This window comes from Pagrus major, chromosome 7 (genome assembly GCF_040436345.1).
Source record: "Pagrus major chromosome 7, Pma_NU_1.0".
In the NCBI taxonomy this organism is placed as follows: domain Eukaryota; kingdom Metazoa; phylum Chordata; class Actinopteri; order Spariformes; family Sparidae; genus Pagrus; species Pagrus major.
In genome coordinates, this window is record NC_133221.1 from 23249641 (window position 1) to 23270930 (window position 21290).

At 40.5% G+C, this 21290-nt stretch overlaps 1 protein-coding gene across 1 annotated transcript in view; it reads right to left on the reverse strand.

Annotated features, from left to right (window-relative positions):
• Positions 1 to 21290, reverse strand: part of celsr3 (cadherin, EGF LAG seven-pass G-type receptor 3) — a 108371-nt gene that overhangs the window by 44727 nt on the left and 42354 nt on the right. The window contains exons 4-12 of the mRNA XM_073469526.1: positions 14105 to 14327; positions 9656 to 9771; positions 8757 to 8845; positions 8440 to 8454; positions 7854 to 8011; positions 4506 to 4669; positions 3894 to 4019; positions 1987 to 2156; positions 1061 to 1246 (exon numbers count right to left, since the gene is read on the reverse strand). Of these exons, the coding sequence (XP_073325627.1) occupies positions 1061 to 1246; positions 1987 to 2156; positions 3894 to 4019; positions 4506 to 4669; positions 7854 to 8011; positions 8440 to 8454; positions 8757 to 8845; positions 9656 to 9771; positions 14105 to 14327 (1247 nt within the window). The remainder of the gene's footprint in view (positions 1 to 1060; positions 1247 to 1986; positions 2157 to 3893; positions 4020 to 4505; positions 4670 to 7853; positions 8012 to 8439; positions 8455 to 8756; positions 8846 to 9655; positions 9772 to 14104; positions 14328 to 21290) is intronic.

Sequence of the window (21290 nt, forward strand, 5' to 3'; positions counted from 1 at the left end):
CTGAAGCCATCCAGGGTGTGTGTGTGTGTGTGTGTGTGTGTGTGTGTGTGTGTGTGTGTGTGTGTGTATGAGAAAGTGTGAATGTATACTGTATATGTATATATACCACTGTCTCCCTATTATTTTTATTTATTATAATGTGATTCAACATTTAATTTGCAACATTTCAGTGTACTTAGACTACAGGAGAGAGCCGACAGTATCGCTGATGACGTCTGAGTGCAGATACATTATGTGGAAGACAGCTGCAAAAGACATCAGGATAATATTGTACAAAAAAGTTTATCCTCCAGCTAATCCCAAACAGGCAAAGGTCAGAATTCATTTTTAATGTGTGTTGAACTCATACATTTCTCGAAGCAAGTCAGTAGTGGCAATTAGCTGTGATAAAGTCACTGATTTCTAATGGAAATGTACTTGTTTCAAGATTTTTCTGAAATCCAGATGAATTTTCTGAGATTTTCTGAGGGATTATTCCATGCCATGTGCAGACTTCCTACTTTGATATGATTTAGTAATTTTCTAATATTTTGCAGTGTTCTACTTCACCGTACTGGCTCATAGCAGGAAATGAGGTTGAAGTCAGTATGTGTATGTGTAGACATTTCAGATGAGAGGATATTAAAAAGGATTTACTGCCTTCATTCACAGTAAATGCTTTACAATTCCAATTAGAGATTTTTACTAGTTAGACTGAAAAATGTTGTCCATTAAACTATCTGCAGATTTCAAAAAGCCAAATTAAAAATCTAAGAATTAGAGCTGGAAAAAACTGAACACAGTCAATCAAGGTTAGAAAAAGAGGATACCAGAAAATCGATTGTTAAGGGAATTAAGTCGTATTGATTTAGCAAATCAGATATGATTAAAACCTTGTTATTTATTTGAAGCTATTTGCCTGCAGGACAAAGCAGACTTCTAATAACTGCATTTCCAGCATTTTAATACTTTTTAAGGACTTAAACTTAACGCTCCATTGTATCAACATGCTTATAAAATTGTGTCCTTATTGCTGGAACGTTAAGTCCTGCAAACACAAGGATTGTGTCGTGTCTATTACCTGATAAAGTCCAAAGTCAAGCCGTAGCGTGGCGACGTAACGTGTCTCGCGGCCACTGCGAACGTCTCGCAGCTCCAGTTGGAGGTCGTGCCACCGGCCGTCTGCCACCTGAACCTGATCCAACCGCAAACGCACCGGTCTGGTCGAACCACGGGTCACCGAGAACACCAACTGACCATTTATCACCTGAGAGCGATGGAGGAACACAAGCATGTAGGTAAACACAAGGGGGTGAAATCCAACATCTTGACTAAACTCCTGCCAAGATGCTGCTAATTCAATGCTGTCTTTGAATTCAGCATTAGAAATGTAAACTGTAAATAACTTCAAGGACAAAACTATCATTTGACATTCACACATATATATATATATATACATATATATATATATAAAAGATGATAATGTGCCATTAAAACACTAAACACAACAACATTAACCATGAGAAGTGAGTATAATTCTCATATTCAAGGTAACGCAAAGGAACACATTTAGCAGCCCACACATTATTCAAACCTTGTGATACCTGCTGAGATCTGGCTTAAAATATGCAGAACTGATTTAAAGCACAACATCAGATTGTTTATGTTACAAAAGAGGAAGAAGGTGTTTCCATTTACATTTTAGCTTAATAGCAGCTAAAGCTTTCTGAGCCTGTGGCAATGCTGAGAGACAGGTGAAAAGAAATACAGATGAGGATAAAGACTGCTATGTTTATCCTCTTCAGCAGAGCCAGAAAGAAAAGCCACCAGTCAAAGAAGGAGAGGGGGCGCTCTTTGAAGAGTGCCTCTTCAACAGGTTGATGGGAAACATGGTCTTTTAAATACAATAGCCCCCGGTGTGAGTCGACAACTGTCTAAGCCATGGTCTAATTTGCTAACATAAAACTATCACAAATCCGTTGCATTGCTTAACATGTGTGTGCGCACCTGAAAGAGTAGGCTGGTGTACTGGCCGGCCTGAACCTGCAGCAACGTCCCCTCTCGCACTCTGGTCCTGAACACCAGGCCGAGGTACCAGGGCGTGGAGATGGTAACGTCGTTCTTCAGGTCCCACCAGAGGGCGCTGTTACCCAGGAAGCGATGGGGGTGTGGCATCACTGAGGTGGAAGGTGAGAGAAAGTTTTTAAGCACAAAGGGACAAATATTTTTACACTGCACTGGTGGCCTACTGATTAAAGCTCCACTCCCAGTGTATTTTGGCATTTTTATGATATTTCATTTCGTGATAATGTTATTGAGCCACACAGTTCACTGTTAATTTTGTGCTCAAATTTTAAAAAATGAAGGCCGTTGCTAAAACGGAACAGTAATTCATGACTAAATTACATCTGCGATTCATACATCAGCCTCCGAGCTTTCGTAGGCACACTGAGAAGACAGTTTGAGAAGCCGCAGGAACACTGGCAGAGGCTCTCAAAATGCCACCCATTGGCTTAACCGTATAAAAGTGTTACAAGAGTAGCGTGGCTCCTTTAAGGAATTGGGCAGTATGTAGCAAGAGAGAGAGAGCAACGATGGCTGCGCTTAAAGCAGACATATGTTGTTGATCGGAGCAGAGGGAAAATTCAGCAGTGAAGTTTAGTCTCGGTACAGGTTACAGTTTGGCCATGAATAACTCTGCAGCTCCCCAATACCAACCTTATGTTAGAGTGACCGCTATCGCTACCCATGCTAATATCTAAGCTATCACTATCCATGCTAATGATGTTGATCTCGCTAGAACAACAGTCCGGTTGCTAGGCAGTGGTTTATGTCAGACTATTAACTACACCACCTAATCTGTTTGAAAAAGAATGCTAACCATTAAAAAGGACACAGCACTGCGTTTGTTGCAAGTCATTCCCAATCTCTCTCTCCCATCATTCCCTCTTTTCACTCTACTGTCGACTATCGAGAATAGGCCAATAAATGATTATTAAAAATAATTTAATCAGGACCCAAAAGTGCCTTTGGTGACAAGATTTTCCTTAAAAGGTTAACCATCAGTGCTTGCAATCAAGTCATGTCAGTAAATATAAAATAGTAAAACTGTTATCTTGTGTCCACCTGGGCCACAGAAGGTCCACTTACATGTTGGGAATCACACAGGGTTTATCTAGGTCCAGTTACATACAGGACTGAAGCCTGATATCCAGTGTGTAAGAAGTAGCTCACATAATAGTGTGTTGCACTGCAGTTTCCAGTAAGTGTTCCAAGTGAAAGTGAGTCATCTATTTCCCCTCTTTCCTTTGGTCAATACCTTTACCACAGTCACTCACTCAAACATCAGTCCATCCATCCATCCATCCATCCATGAAGATGCATTCCTCTTATATACTCACTTTACTCACACTCTAAGAGCCTACAGCTGTTATGGCTCAGCATAAAATATGGAATTAGTACTGGAAAAATGCTGACGTGACGTTTGAGGCATTAATCTGAAGGTATAATTGACAAAGCACTTCTGAATCTGAGCTACCGAGGTTTTAAACTATGGAACAGCCCATTAAAACAGCCATTTAACCAGCATGTTAATAACAAAGAACTAGTTCAAGGGTTTTACCTAAAGCGTTCTACTATCAGTGAATTATTCACTAATTAATGAGGCATTCATATAATTACTGCTGACCAATAAAGGCCACTAAAGGATCAAAGTTGTTTTGCTGCATTTCTTAAAACATGATCACTCTCATGGCCACCGGCACCAGGCACAAATTGCCAATTATCTCAGCCATGGTCTCACTTGTTTCTGATAATTCTATTAAAATGGCACCATAAATATGACATTCCTAAAGGTTACTGTTTTTTTCTGAAAGCAGCATGTTTGAGCACAGGATAACAAAATAAAGTCTCACCGTGGCTGCAGTCTTTCCCTCCGTATCCGAGGGGACAGTCGCATGAGAAAGTCTCCCAGCTCACGCTGCAGGTTCCTCCGTTCTGACATGGGTTGGACTTACAGAATGTGAGCTTGGCGCTGCAGCCTAGAGGAAGAAACAGAGACAGTTACATCATCAATTACGTTTTAAAAAATATGTCACCACGATGAATAAAATGAATCGCAATGTGGTGGTTCGCTGAATCAGAATGTTAACACATCAAGTAAAAGACATTTATCTTTAATTACCAATGTGAATATTTGTTGGTTACATTTAAAAATTCTAACATAGTACTTCAACTTGAATTATTACACCAAATGAGCCCATGACTGCAAAACAATACACAAAGATGAGATATTGATGCTTTTTTAAACCTTATCTTTTGTCAAAATCAAAAGTAATGTTCTTTACTTTTTGCTATAGCATTTGGAGACATTTAACAAGTGGTTTATAGCACACAACACATGAAGAGATGCTTCTTTAATTACAATGATTTGTATCAGTTCATTTAAAAATACTAGGGTCAAATGGCATTTGTGGACATCATGAATGTGTGTTTTTAGGGCAGGAAATATGGTTAGGTGTGCTGACCAGGTAGCGTTCCATTGTTAGCGATAAATCCAGCCAAGTCCAGTGGCTTGTTGTCAATGTGCAGCTCCTTCATACAGCCGATAAACTCCCTGGTGCCAAACGGAAAGTTGTCGGGTACGTTGGGAACTCCACCCAGAAACAGTGGACCAGTCAGGTCCAGAGACCTGATAGAGGAGGAGAGAAAGAGGAGTAAATAAGGTGGAGGATTATCTCTCAAGAAGGGAGGAAACACGAGAACGAGGGTATGAGAGACGCAAAGGGATTAAACAAACCCAGAGATTAAATGTGTCATCAGAGGTAGACATAAAAAGAAAAAAGAATCAGAAAATAACAGGGGATGTTGAGGAGAAATGAGATGATCCCGATGATGTTGTTGAGGGTAAAAGTGGAAGCAACAGGGGAAGAGAGAAATTGAAAAGATGAGAAGGAAGAGGAGACAGACGGAGAGGCAGATGAACAAACAAGAGATTAAATATGAGTAACAGCGAATATCAGGAGAGAAGAGGTAAAGGTTGATGACAAGGCAGAGGGAGAAGGGAGACAGGAGCTAGCAATGAAAGGAGGAGGATGTTAGGGAATGTCAAAAAAAAAAGCAGAGTTGCAGGAATAAAGAGGAGACGAAAAACAGCAGCGAAAAAAGGGAAACGTGGAGGCAGCCAGGGAGGAAGATGAACAAACAAGAGATTAAATGTGAGTTACAGCAAATATCAAGAGAGAGGGGAGGTAACGGCTGATGACAAGAGAGATGGATGATGGGTGGAGGGAAAGAAACAGGAGGAATGTGAGGCGTAGGGGAAAGCAAAATAACAGTTATGGGACACAAACAGTTGTGTTGTCATTTTTGAAGCATTTTGTGTTTTTTCCTCCTATGTGAGTTGGGGTTTTTCTTTTTAGCTCGCTTTGGCAATGCATGTCACTTGCCGAGCCAATAAACGCCAGCGGAATATGAATTGAAGGAAGGCAGAGAGACAAAGGCGCCGGAGTTGAACAAACACAAGATTAAGTGCAAGTTACAGCGAACATCAACAGAGAGCGTCATTAGAAGTGGGTGTCAAGATGGTATAAGAGGAGGGCGAGCTGTTAATGGAGAGATGGAGAAGGAAGGGAGGAAGAGCGTGTTGAAGCGTTAGTCTTTGGCCTTCCTCTTTGATCTGTCTCCGCTTCTCTCAGCCACACTTAGCGCTGACAGAACACAGCCAACGTGATTACAGCTTACAGAGGCGAGACCAGACATCAACACTATGACAGGCAGCTTTTTCACTCAATGTGTGTGTGTGTGTGTGTGTGTGTGTGTGTGTGTGTGTGTGTGTGTGTGTGTGTGTGTGTGTGTGTGTGTGTGTGTGTGTGTGTGTTATGCACTTGTTGGCGTACATGCAGACATTTAGTTGGTAGACACACACACACAAACACACACACAAACCTAGAAAACTAGTAAACTTCGACAAGGTCAAACGCTTAAAAGCAACAAAGTGGATTTATAACTGTCAGTTTCAGTGGGTGAGAGAGACCGAGATAGAGTGACAGAGAGAGAGAGAGAGAGAGAGAGAGAGAGAAGCAAAGAGTAATGTAAAGAAATGAACATTAACGACAGGCAGAGTGAGCCGACAAGTAACAAGACCATCAGAGGGATACAGACAGACACGAAGGAGCATGAAGATGTCAAACAGCCGAGCCTCATTAAAGCCTCAGGTCCCCAAGGATTTCTACAGTCGCTCTCGTTACCCTGATTTGACATTCCCTAAAAATCCTTTCCAACAGAAACAGCTTCAGTCAGACTTTTAGCAGGATTTTAACAGATTACAGTACTTAAATCTACGTTACTTTTAATTTTAAAACAATGATGAGCTTACCAGTCTTTTTAGACCATGCTGAATCAAACAATGCTAAATCTGTGAAGCTAATCATTTAAAACTGTGAACATACACACCACCATCTGATCATACCATTCTCTCTGTGCCATGTCAACATGCATTAGGGACCTTGGGCAGAAAATGGCTGAGAGATCAGTGTGAGACAAAATTGTGAGGTTTAAAGGGAACCAATCTAAATACTGATGGTTTCATTATTCTATATCCATTATATTGTGCAATCAACATTTACTCCATAATGATACAATAAAGCAGATCACGTGTGTAATGCCAGTTTAAAAAGGTTGTGGAATTTTGAAATGCTAAAAATGTCTATTTATAAACACAATGACACTCATTAACTATGTTTTATAGTACAAAGCTGTGTGCACATCCTCAAGTGTTTTTTAAATGGGGACGCTGTCTAATGTAACAGTTAGTTCCAAACTTGCCTCGTTATCAGCTTGTAGCCAGGCATTCTAATCAAAGCCAATATTTCTCAGTATAACAGTGCTACCACTACTTGCTCAACAGTATTAGTAACAGTCTTTTTATGCCTGTAATCTAGCATCCTACGTACAGAAAGCTGCCAGATGGACAGTGTGCTGCTGCGCACACTGACCAGCTTTATTGGTTTTCTACTTAGTGAAAACTGCCTTTGAATATGTGTGAAGCCTCCGATCAGTCACAGATAGAGTTTAATGAAAGTTGTCTTTGCAAAGACGTTGGCACATCCTGTGTAAACACCCCCCACAGCTCAGATCCAGAGTCTTTAAGCTACTGCACTCATGAACACATTTACTTTGGAGATTTAGCTGAATATATTTGTACATTTACCTTTTTAAAGTCAGTTATTTCATTAGCTAATTAAAAATGTAAGACATGAAACTATGGAATTAATTCCATGATGAACTGTCCTATGAATAGCGATGACACAGAAGACTGTGCTACATTACATGGTGCCAGTGCCAAGGTATTACAGTAAAACATTTCCTTGGAAGTATTGATAGGTTATGTTAAGATAGTCTTAATTCAAGAAGTATGTATGCATGTAACATTTTACATAATAATGTGATATACTGTACATATTTAGTCATAAACTAAAAACAAATGCTTCAATAACAAGGCTGTATCAATTAATGATAAAAGTGGTAGGCAGCCATTTTACCTTTTAATCATTTGCTATATTTAAAGCAATGGAAGGTAATTTTCGTAAAAAACAGGTGACCAGTGCAACAATATCTGAATGAATGGTATACTCCTTTAATTCACTTGCAGTAGAGTCTATGGTTGTTTTCAGATTGTCGTGACTAGTTTTGCTTGTTAGAGCCAGGATCGATGTTCATGCTGCAGGTGTGCATGCTGCATATTTGACGTTTGACATTTCCAAGCTATGTGGTATTTTTCTGATATTTTTCTGATGTGTGGAGCCCTTGATAGAAAATACCGGTATCAATACAGGAAGAAAAAAAATGCGGAGCTGAAAGAAGGATAAACTCACTTCTTGCTGCTGGTTTGCTTGCCCTGTGCGGCGCAGCTGTAATTTCCAAGCTGCGTACCAAAGCGAAGCGACAAGGCCGTATCACAATCGTCAACGCTCACCACAGCAATCTTCTCATCTGACGGACCCTGGGCCTCGCCGCTCATACTGCGCCTCGGCTGAACAAACACACACACACACACACACACACACACACACACACACACACAAGATTGAATACAGAGTCTAAACAATCAAAAATGACACAAGACATGCAAGAAATACATCATTGACTAAATCTAGAGTTTACATCACTGCGCGCACCAATAAATAACACTTCCAACACATCAGACTATATTCAGTGTCTACACTGCTACTCGCATCATGTTAGAAAGAAAAGGGGAACATTTGAGTTAGTAAGACAAGAAACCACAGGAACTGGATATGGGCCGGAAAATAATGGAGTAAGAGCAGATAACACATTCACTCCTGACTTACTGTCTGCTGGTGAAAGAAAGACAAACTGACGGACAGAAGGAGTAAAAGAACGAAACAGGACAAAGACAGGAGGAAGTGTATGTGCACCCAGACACACACTCATACTCACATAGCGTATAGCTGGCTGAGGAGAATGAGAGAACATGAAGAAAATTAAAGGAGATGTGCGGCGAAAATGCATGAATGAAATGGTGACAGGCAAACGCCCACATAACAGTATGAACACACAAACCCTTCAGCTCAATTCAAAGTGCTCTGCTGGCAGAGAAACTATTCTGCCGACACATCAGAAGTACAGAACAAATAATATGAAACTTCAAAGGAGAAGTCATCAAACAGACATCAGAGACTCAAAATGAAAGATCAAAAGTAAGTCAAATATCTTAATGGTCTAGAACTCACAAACAAACAGAGGTGTAAACCCACCTTGTTGTAGTAGTGGATGTGAACAGTATGCCAGTCGCCATCGCTCACGCCGCCCGGCAGGTAGGGACTCACCTGAGTAGATGATTCACCTGCGGCCAGACGGATTAAGTTTGTGTCAAATCACAAGCAGGTAATAAAAATACGTTTTTTTGTTAACTTTTTATTTGTTTTTCCAAGCCACTCTATATAGAAAAGTGTATACGTTTTTATTTTATTATGATTATTATAATGTCAATCTTTATCTTACATCCTTCAGTTTCTAGTCTCACATTCATTCTTGTCCCTTCCTGTATTCCCGCTTATACTTGCGCACACATACAAGTACACACACTCAGATATGTATATCTATACAGAGTATTCAGCTAGGTATTTTTTAGGGCTGCTCAATGAATGCTGTGGTGAATGCTATGCTATTAGCCCTGTTGATGATGTCTGGGAGGTCAGGTGTAGTAACTAATGATTGTGAAGGCTGATACCATCTGATACCACCAGATTTTGTTGAAAACAGTCACCAAGTATTCTGTATTTTATCTTGTTTCCCATCTAATCTAATTTAGCCTAATCTGATATGATTACTCTAAAGGTGGTGGTGGTGGTTCTCCATGTCTGCAGCATAAACTTCACATCAGAGTGAAGGATTGCAAGATTTTCTCACAGCACAGACTTTGACTGCGATTTACTGCTCGTCTGACCCCTGATGTTGTCTAATCCCTCCCCACTACATGTCTAATTATAATCTGTATCCTAGTCTAATCCCATTTCTAATCCTACACCATAAATAAAGGATACAGATCCTTTGACCATATCCTTTTTTTCCTCGTGGCAACACATGGTCCTCATAAATACAGGAATACTATAACGCACAATCACAATCACACATAAACATAAAGATATAGTACCTGTGGAATATTTGAGCACCACTTGTCCTTCTTGGATCTCCAAGGCGATGAAGTCATGTTTCTCATTGAAGCGTCCATTATAGAAGAGAAGTCCACTGCTCTCCAGGGTGGCAAAACTAAAAAATACACACACATACACACACAAACCCATGTCAGTAATTAGTTTTTCAGTGAATATACAGTATGCATTAAGAGTATTATTATTGTATTTCTACTGCATATTCTTTTATTTTGTATCCTGCAAATATACAGTGCAAATAAATAAAGCAATACTGAATGACACATTTCCAGATGAGAATCTTGACTCTGGCTCGGTTGATGCAACATTTGACCCCGATACAGTGAGTCTTACAATAACTCATTTCACATGGTGTAACAGGCTTCCTCATGCAGGCTTTGTAAGGAAGAACAAATCATATTCAAACTGCAGCACAGTTAATAAACCATATTGCTGCAGCCTTCCACACCCTCCCGCTGCTCATACAATAGGGTACTTTTCATAGCAAGGCCAGGGGGACGTGCCGAGGCCAAGGCTGCCATGTTAACACAGCCTGATCAAAAGCACTGTTAGTTTATTTGATACTACTGCACAGATGACAAATCTTCTCTTCTGGCATCAAGACGCAGGAAAGATCCCCACTGCAAAAAACATCCAGTTTAAAAAATGCTTTGGATCTTGTCGTAAAATGTTTTGAAACTAAATGCTTTCTTGTTGCTTCATTAACTGGTGCCTTGAAATTCACGTCTTTCAGAAACAATATTTCAACTCGGTCTTACTGAGTAGTCAGAAGGCTCTCATTTCAAGGTCGTCAAATACCGAAATTTAGTCACGCCCCTCAGTGTTTCATACAGATGGCCCAGGTACCCTTTGGCATCTGTGTAAGATGCTCCTGAAATTCATGTTATCACCATTTCTTTCATGGCAACTCTATACCCCTGTTATCTGAGAATGTTGCCAGCATCTAGAATAAACACAGGGTTATTCAATACCACATGTGTCTTGTTTGCATGGCTCTGTCGTAGTTCCAACAGCACCGTGGCGTCCTATCTTGTATTATGCAGATGTAATCTCTTCCAGGCACCAGAAATAGCTGAAAAATAATGTAACCTGAGCTTTGCCAGAGACTGTGAGTGGAGTCTTGTGAAGCGAAGATGCAGGGCGGCTGAAGGCGTAAATAAAGCCAAAGAAGCATATGTTCACTATGTCTGTTCTTGTTAGTGTGCTTATTGTTTGTGAAATTCATTAGTTGAGACCAAAGAACTGCATTTGAAAAAAACAAAAACACATGCAGTGTATTTAATACAAGGTGACTGTTTGTCTGGAAAGCAATAAATCTCATGAAGGCAGCTCAGCAGCCAATGACAACTTCAAACATAGCTGCAGCAGCCCAACTGCAGCTATGCATACATTATAACTTTGCAGTGAGCGCATATCTGTACTGTCACAGCCCTATATGACAAAGCTATATTATCCATCACACTTTCTCAGGCAGAGTTTCAACTACAAAACTTCTGAAGCAGCTTTTGGGTGAAAGATAAAAAGTGAACATTTTTTGCAGTGGAGAATTAAAATGCTCGGGGAGATAGTGAGCGACATGAATAATGATTAAGTCCTGTTTGGCCCTGATGTGAAAATCAGGCCAAAGAGTGTAGCTGGCAGCAAACAGGATGCTAAATAAAGCACTGGCGTCAGGGGAAGAAGGCTGACAGTCAGCCAGAGTAATGTGTATCTACAGTTGGACATATCAGATAACATGAAAGTAACTTTAGCAAGCAACATTAGGCATAAGATCAAGGTTTCGCTGTCTCGTAAGGCAAAATCTTTTCACGTGGTGCCCTCGAGAAAGGCACTAAAATTTCTGTTGATGCTGCAGAGTGAGGTTGAAGCTCCCAGATGTCAATGTGTTTGACTGAATGTGAAGCAGGGCAGTGCTGAAAAAGACCACACTGCACTGATTCCATACTAATATCAGTCCGATACTTACTGAAATAGCTGGATCTGGTGACTGTGACTATGAGGCCAATCTATTCAACTCTATTCTATTTGCATCTACATGCCTATATGTACTAAATGTTTACAAAGAATTTTGATTCCTGTTTATTTTGAATGCTTTGCTTTTACAAAGTTACTTGTTTGTACTACCTTTGTGAATTGTGATTTAATTTACCAAGTTTGTTTGCACTAGTTTGTGACATAATTGTTATTCAATGTTTACATTTTTTTTTAGTTGATGGAGTTCTATTGTTACCTCTGGCAAGGAAGTTATGTTTTCACCTGTGTCCGTTTGTTGATTGGTTGGTTTGTCAGCAGGATTACTAAACACAAAAATGACAGAATGGATTTCTATGAAACTAGGATGGATGATGGGTCTCAACCCAGATTAGACCCCATTAACTTTTGGTGTGGATCTGAATAAAGGGATGGATCCAGGATAAATAATGATTCAGTAACTTTCTATGTTTTTATTTGTTATTTTGTTTGTCATTTTGTTTTACAAAGTTTACAAAGTCAAGCCTGATGCTGCCTTACACAAATCTGTATCTGCACGGTGACTCATACAAGCTTATTATTTAAACACTGGTATGGGATTGGTACTCTATATCTGCAGATCAAAATCAGACCAGACCTGAATAAAAATTGGATCGTGCATCCATTCTTACAGTATCTCTTCAACAACATCTTACTTTTTCAATGGCATTTTGATTATAGTTGTTGAAAGGAAAGGACATTCCTCGCCCTGGTTTTCCCAAACAGTTTGAATCTTAAAGGGGCTCTGTGGAACTTCTGTGTTGTGCTGTAAGCTGGTCATTAGTTAATGTTAGCGTACTCCATTTCTAATCTAACCTTACCTACTGTTGCGCTCTGTAAGCAGAGCAGAGAGAGCCGCTGAGAAGAGGAACTCGATAACTACATAAAGTCACATCATTGGGACTGTCACGGAAAATCCGACCCAAGTCCTTCACAAAGAAATCCACAGTCCAGTAGCATTAAACAACTCAAACAAATTGTCCACTGACTGGTATAGGCAACTGAGAGTGATGGGGAAGGTCTCATTTTTCATGTCAGGTTATAACCCACTCATACAACGCCTATAAAAAAGTGATTAAAATATGTAAATTGCTAGAAACTGTTACACAGAGCCCCTCTCACTATCAACTAGCACCATTGTTGCCAACATTTGCCCACATTGGAGAGAGATCAATGAAACGAATCAAGTGGAGCTGTTACACACCAACAATACACAGAAGCTCATTTGTCAAGAATACCATGACCGCAATGTCTCATAGCAACCACTCCATGGTGGCCACTCAGCCTAGCAACAACCCCATGGGCAATGTCACCCTAGCAACTATCATTAGGCGACATCACCCATGGCAACCATCCCATAATCCCGCCGGACCACTCTTAAGGACCACTTCAAATCTCCCGTAGATGACCACTCGGTGTGTCAAGAGATGAAGGAGCAGCAGGGAAACGATGGCGGCGGGTGGGCAAGACAAAGGACCTGAAGTAAGGAAACGATCACTGACCTCTGCAGTAAGATATTGTGACATTATGATCTAAAAGCCAACAAAATAAGCTTCGAGGCTGTGGCTGCTTAGTAGTGCTCCAAGCAAAGTTAAAAGACTGTATGCAAAAAAAACTAATGCAAATCTGATCTCATTCACATGTCTCTACAGGTGGCATGTATGTCAACCTCCTCTTGTCAGAGAGATTTTAAACTCAGATAGAAAACTTCAGCTTCAAAAAACTTCAAGCTTTAAAGCCCTAGCAAAAGGTCTGAGAACAAGCCCAATTTTGAGCATCAAAACTGCACAAATCAACAATTTCAATGGTGCTTTATAAAAGGAAAACTGCATTATATTATTTGAACTTTAATGCAACTCAGACTAGCCTATTTTGATCTGGGTTGGTGACGTGAAGACTACTTTTCTTGAAAAATAAAGAGTACTGATCCTTTCACAGTCAGAGCATAGGATCACAATAAATTCAGAATTTGGCTTGGGAACCTCTGCTGAAACAGGCGAGACTGAATAAGGAGGTGATAAGATGTAAGATAAGAAGAGAAAGTGGAAGGCGAGCAAGCAAAGGAGATGTTACTGAAACCAGTAAATTGATGGATGAAAGAAGAAAGAGAGGAGAAACCGCACCTCTCACTGGAGAGAGAAGTGGAGGCAGCATAGAGAGAAGCCATGAATAATAGGATCGATCTCAGAGAGGGAGATGAAATAAATAGATTAAAGCAAAGAGGAGAGAGACTCCTTAAGAGGAAGAGAACTGAGAATCAAAGAGTGGTGATTATGGATTTGTGTCTGAGTGCAACTGGATGACAAGAGGTGGAAAGAAAGGATGGAAGAACGGAACGAAGGAAGAAAAAAGCAAAAATCTGAACAGAAAGTGACATTTGGAATGTCACATATAGAAATTTTGACCTCCGATCTACTCACGTTAACGAGATGGACAAGTGGAATCTCTGTCTGAGGCCCCGGAACATGACGAAGGACTTTGGTGGGAAGGAGCGGGCCGTGACTGTGCAGTATGGACGCTCGTAGCCTCCTGCAGGACACTCGCATCGGAAACCTCCACCTGAAAGCTCCCGACACGTTCCTCCATTACGACACACACCTGGCACACACCTGCCCTGCCGCCGGTCAAACTCACATCGGTCACCTGGGGGTTAAAACAAAAATAATTGATTATTTCTGAATCTCAGTAGGATTATCAACAACACTGAAAAACTTTTTTTTTTAAAACTCACAGTGAGAATGGAAAGCCAAAAGCTCACGAAACTGAGAGAAAACATTACCAATTTTCTCAATAAAGATCCCATTCACAAGTGAGAGCTATTATCAGATTATTATCATCACAAGAAAATCACAATATTTAATTACATTCACAAACTAATGCAACAAGCATTAAGATATAATTTCCAGGAAGGAATCCATCGAAAGTATCTGGACAGTTTTGCCATTCTAGTGCTTGCTTCACAGAGACTTCAGGCAATTAACTTTCACTAGCGCTGTCCTCATTGAACTCACCGAGAAGTCCATCAAAACAAACACATGCTGTGCAACCAAGCATTGTCCAAAACAGCAGAGGATAACTTTAAATTCCAGTCAAGATGCTGAGGTTTATACATGCTGAATCCAAATGATGGTTGAGAAAAAATATTGTCATGATGTTTATATTTTAATCATTAGACTATGAGCATGACATACTAAATGTTAAATGATGTACTAGAAGAAATGGATACTGAATATGTCAGTCATATGTCATATCAATGTGGAATAAACTGTTTATCCTACCCTGAAGCAACTTCTTTGAGCAATACTCCATAAGTGTTCAGATGCTCTTCTTGAGGAAGGTAATGTCTTTCATCTCTAGCATTGCCTACTCAGAAAACACTGCTTCTGCCACTCTAAAATATCAAACATGCAACTAATGCAAGACTACATGTACTGTTGCATAAACATAGTTGACTCCCCTAAGCCTCATTCCTCCATCATGGCTGAGATGGATGTTATAGATACAGTATAATTAATAAGGTTTCAAAACTCTCCTCTTAACCAATCAACACAGTGTAGCCTACTTGATATAAAGTTACTGCCCACATGTTCTGTTTCTAGTCTCTTAAACAATCAGGCTTGGGGGCTAAATGTTAGAAAACCAATTTAGCAGGCAAAGGTAGCATATTGTTAGCATGGTTGAGTTATCGAATAACTGCTGCGTTAAAACCTAGATGATTTTCAAGTAAAGGAAAATGAGCAGTTTGTTTTATTTTTCTTCAACAAAGAGCATTAATCAAATAGGCACAGCATGCATGGCTACAATGAGCAGATCTAATGTGTTTACAGCGGGAAAATGATCAGGGTCTACAAACAAACATCATAGAAGTTGACCACATCTTTTCAACTGTATTAACACACAGGTTGTACTTTCACAACTGCAATCAGCTGATTGCTTTCTATTCACAGCTGCTGTTGCTTTAGGGGCCCTGTAATAAAAGGTTGTGTCACTTGAGAGCTTTCTGGTTTCTGGTTTTCCAGACAGATATTTCAAGTGTCTTGAAATTGCGCCAATCTATAAAGCAGTGGTTCTTTTTCGATGTCAACAACTTGACAGAGCGCTGCTGGTTTCCTTTCCCATCAGGCAGTAAACTGCTTTCACCACTTTAGATGAAAATTAGCACTTGATTAGATGGTGGAAGCAGCAGGGTGCTGAAACCTGAGGAGCAGGAGTAAGAACAACTGTTACAAAGGACAAACCTTCATCATCCCTCAGATGAACGGTCAGCGCAGTGTACAGTATTTAGAAGAGTGTGTATGCAGGGAAAAATGGGCGGAAAGTATTTTCCAGCCGACTGCGATTCTGTTGCTTTAGAAGTGTGGAAAAAAAACAACACAAACAAATCAGCAGACGAGAATAAACACAGATTTGGCTGCCAGTCAAACAAGCGCCAGTCTGAGGAGTCTCTGGAGGCACAAACACCCACGCAAAACACACACACACGAATACACATATACACAATCACCCACATAAAAAAGGTATGTAGGAGTAGACGCTAACCCTTTCTTTTTGGGTTTCACCTTTCCCTGAGCAGAATTGGACACACACATTGTCTGACACTTAGCAGCTGCGAACAAAAACACCCACACCCAGTGGCCTCCATATAAACACTGCAGACAGGGTTTGAAACTAGCCTTAAGACAGATGGCTCCTTAAGGACCCACTTTAGAACCTGCTGACGGCTCCAAACACACACACACACACACACACACACACACACACACACAGTAAGATAACGAATAAATAAACCAAAATTCATACACATTAATAATGGATGCAACACACATTTTTTTCTTTCTCAAACAAAGACATAAACATACATTCAATCTCTAAAAAACAGTCTCTTTCATATTCCCTCCTCGCTCTCTCTCTCTCTCTCACACACACACACACACACACACACACACACACACACACACAAATCATTGCCCCTGCCCTCGAGGCTGTCGGGTTTTATCATGTAGCTGTTTCTGTTGGCACATTGTTCGTGCTGCTTTTAGATGCCAAAGTGCCCACTGGCAGAGTCCTCACATCTTAACAGCCACACACACACAAACACACACACACACACACACACACACACACACACACACACACACACACACACACACACACAACCAGATGACGCCCTTCGGTTGTAAGTCAATAGAAGCCTTCACCTTTCCTCATGATCATTTGGACACAAATATCATCCGACACACACATGGACACACTCTTATACGCAGTCCAAACACAGCCACGACACACACCCGAGGGCAAGTCACAAGCACACACAAATGCACAAGTCATACACACACAGACAGGGAAAAGCTGTAATAGCAAACACACACACCATGTTTGATACACACTGATACTGACTATCTGTGACACATACAACACAAACAGTATGATGTATTCAGCTGTGAACATTTAGAGCTTTTACAACAATCATTAGTGTAAACTTACCCTCTATCATGTGTCCTTTCCTTCATTTCTCCTCATCCCTCTATCCTCCTTCCTCCTGCCAAAACTGACAGTGCTCAACTTTGAAGACAGCGAGCAAAGGAAGCTTTTATTACACTCTCTGCACTAATGCATATGTCCCTCTTTACTTTGCTTAGTGCCTCGATTGTTTGTGCTTGATCAATTTTATTTGTCAACCTTTCATACTGAACTCTACTTCCTTGCTTACCTCATATAGCTCATTCTGGTAAAGTGATTCATCCCATATTTTATCACCTCCATCCATCCAACGATCTCCATGTTTCGGTACAGTAATCTGCTCCTCTCTCCTTTCATCTCAAAGTTGATTTCAGTTTTGCTCCTTTTCTCCACATCTCTCCTCATGCCACCAGGCAGCAGAGATCTGCCAGTTATTGGCTAACATATATACTCTCACACCACCAAATCACCCTGAGGACACACACTCACACACACACATGAGACACCCGGTCACACACCCAGCTCAGCTAACAAAAGCCCAAGGACATTGAAATTATCACATCTGTCAGTCCTGGCTTAGCTTTTTCTCATCCTCTCTCCCCTCTTACATTGCACATATACTTCTATGAAAGTGCACACAAGAGGGAACCAACTAAATAGGGACACACACACACACACACTCTCTCTCTCTCTCTCTCTCTCTCTCACTCTCTCTCTCTCTCACACACACACACACTCTCTCTCTCTCTCACTCTCTCTCTCTCACACACACTCTCTCTCTCTCTCTCACACACACACACACACACACACACACACACACACACAAATGCACCCTAACACAGCACAATTTCCCTGCCTTTGTCTGTTGCACCCATTCATCCGCACAGACCCTCTCATTAATATTAAAATAAATAAATAGACATTAATACTCATGAATTATGCGCGTGGTGAGACCTAAACACACACACACACACCTACAAAAACAAACGCTGGTCCATTATGCACACCCAGTTGCGCACAGGTTGAGAGCCTGGCAGGAAATAAATTGAGGATGGAGGACAAAAAAAACAAAAAACACACACCGCTGCATGCACACACACAGCATCAAAAATAAGAACTGCAGACAAAAAAACCTCAGCACACACACAAACACACACACACACACACACACACTCACACTAATTAGAGGAGGTAAAGCAGTGCAGACATGATGTCAGACGGACTCAATGGTGGACTTTTTTTTCTAGGATTTTGCCCAGACGGTCCGAAGGCGTCAACCTCACCGAGGCACTTGCTCTGATCATCAGTGATAGGCAAAACATACACACATTTAAAGCTGAACAAACAGTTGCTTTTAGTGTGTAATTCCTCATTCTGCTCAGTGTTCAGACTCACATGGTCAGGCGATAACTAAACAAACAGTGAGTGTCTGATACACACAAACACACCCAAGCACTTCATTTACGCACACACAGATGAAACGCACACACCCACCAGACACACAAGAGCCTGCTTAACGCACCGACACAGCCAAACAAAGAAGGACACACACCCACACACAAGAGCTCATCATGCATGCATCCATCCAACTGGTAACAAGTATTTCCTTATCTATTTAATTGTAATTAATCATTTTCATTTCGTGCCACTTTATTGATATGTTTTTCAGTGAGCTGTGTAATTGTTTAGTCTACAAAATGTCAGATTGTTCACAAAGTCAACACTTAAATTCACAATGATATGAAACACAGAAAAGCGGGAAATCCTCACACTGGACGAGTTGGATAAAGTGATTATTTCGGCGTATTCTACATAAATGAAACAAGCAAATGTTTCTTAAAATCATTGATTATTTTTTTCCTTTCAACCCATCAGCTCATCATTTCAGCAGTGTACCCAACAGTAGTTGCTAAAATTAGCTCCACTTCAAACAGCTCCACCACTAAAATGCTGCTTATGTGATTCTTAAGTTCATTTTGAAGTTTTCAGTCAAGTTTAAAACGCTGGAGAAAGAATCTAAATTTCACCACCAACAGATCCACAGACAGACACATCCACTTACATACACACAATCCAAGCCACACACCATGCTACTAACAGCACACAAACTTGAAAATACATTTCAACTTTGAAAACTTCTGACTCTTCTCTGCTTGCATCTTGCCTTTATTGTTTAAAAACTGAGAACTATTTGCAGTCACTTCCTCTCCTCCCTCCTCCTCCTCTAGCTCCTTGTTCCTTCCTTCTTTTTCTATCTTCCCCCCACCTTACATCTCTATATATAAAACACTCCCTTTACTGTTCCTCTCTCCTTCCTCCCTTCATCTCCTTCTACATCTTGCCATTTCTCTTTTCTTTTCTTCCTCTCTTCTTCCTCTATGCCTGGCTTAATGCATTCACACCACCCCTTCATTCACGCAGATGTTTTATTCATCAAAGCCAGTATTATTCAACCAACCCCCCGGCATCTTAGTTTGCTCCGCCCTACCTCCCACCCCATCGCCCCCTCCTCCCACCCCAACACATGGTACATCCCTAGAGGCCAATACACTCCCAGTTGCTTCCCTCCTCTCCTTCCTCTTGTCTTGCATCTGTCGGTCCCCTTTCTGGGGCTCTTTTTTCCTCATACACCTCCTCAACCAAAAGGGCGCCTTGAAGGGTAATACAGAGTCTGAGCTCTGGAGAGATAAAGTCAACCTATATGACTCTTTACCTTGAGTCAGAATGTCTAACCATAGACTATGGTCTCCTGAAGCTGAAAATCAGAGCTTCAAGACATGAGTAGTGATGATGTCATCAGGTGAAAGTGGCCCACTGATCACACTTGGGGTCACGTTCTTCAAGATGTGTCATTTAATTGAGTTTGACTTGAAAATAGGGTTTCCGTCTGTGATTCACACAATGCCCTCATGTCTCAGTAAAATAATCACAGCTGCTGACATACAGTCTTATTAGTTGTCCCATTATTCACCGTCTATTGAGCAGCCCCAAGATTTGTATCTGGATGACATCATCAGTACAGTTTGTCTCTCTGCTGTCCATCTTAAGAAGAATTTGCTTCTAATGCACAAATTAAAACTGAAGTGAACAGTATTCCAGAAATAAATCAGATTATACAGCTTTAAATGCACCAAAGAGGGCAAATCTGGAACAGCCTGATTCAGTGAACGCATATCTATTTGTAAGTTACTTAATAACTTTGATTTGAACTTTTGAACTAACATCATCTCCCTTCAGCATCTTTGTTTTATTTCTCCTTAATGTTGGTACCCTTTTGCTTTTTCTTACATTTTCTAGATGGCTCTTTACACCTCCTCTTTATCTTCTTATTGTTTGAGATCTCTCTGAAATATTCCTCCTCCTCCCACCAAGTTTCCTTTCTATAAACCTGTTTCTGTTTCATTTTCATTGTATTTCCCTTCAATACAAGTTTCTATCAGTCTCAAAGCCTCTCTTCCCCTTTTCAATCTCCTGCCTCTCTTCCCTTCCGCTCTGTGCTTCTCATTTCTTGATGTGCTTTTTCCTCCATTTTTACTTTCATCTGCCTCAACCTCCTTCTTTCAAACGATCGGATGCTACATATCAATAACCATCACCTCCCACATGTATTTACGATTCACTTTAGCTTTCTCTTTCCATTTAATTATTTTGTTCTCCGACCCTTTCATTCCGTCACTATCTCATGTTCTATTCCTTCTTGCCTACTACATAACCTTTTTTGTTACTTCTGCAGCTGAATACTTTTTACCCTTTTCTTTCTCAACTTGTCTAATTCCTCCTGACTAATGTTCAGCTAAAACAGATATGCACTTTGCATATAAATCTCAACCAATAACATGGAAAAAAGAAATAAACGTTTTCTTTGAATATCAAAGACATGTAAAGTAAGTCTTTTAAGTCTGAAAAAATCTGACATGTATTTATGACTGCTATAAGGGTGAGCAAAGGTATATCATGCTTCCTTTATGCATCTTAGTTGATGCTGACTTTTGCATAGACCAATGAGACAAAGGTCTGCAATGCAACGTGTCTGATGGAACAATGAGATTGAGCAAAATACTGGGCAAAAAAACATTTTCAACCAACTAACAGAAACTACATGTTGCCCTCAAGGATTACATTGCTGAGATTGCAGCATGCTTAGTG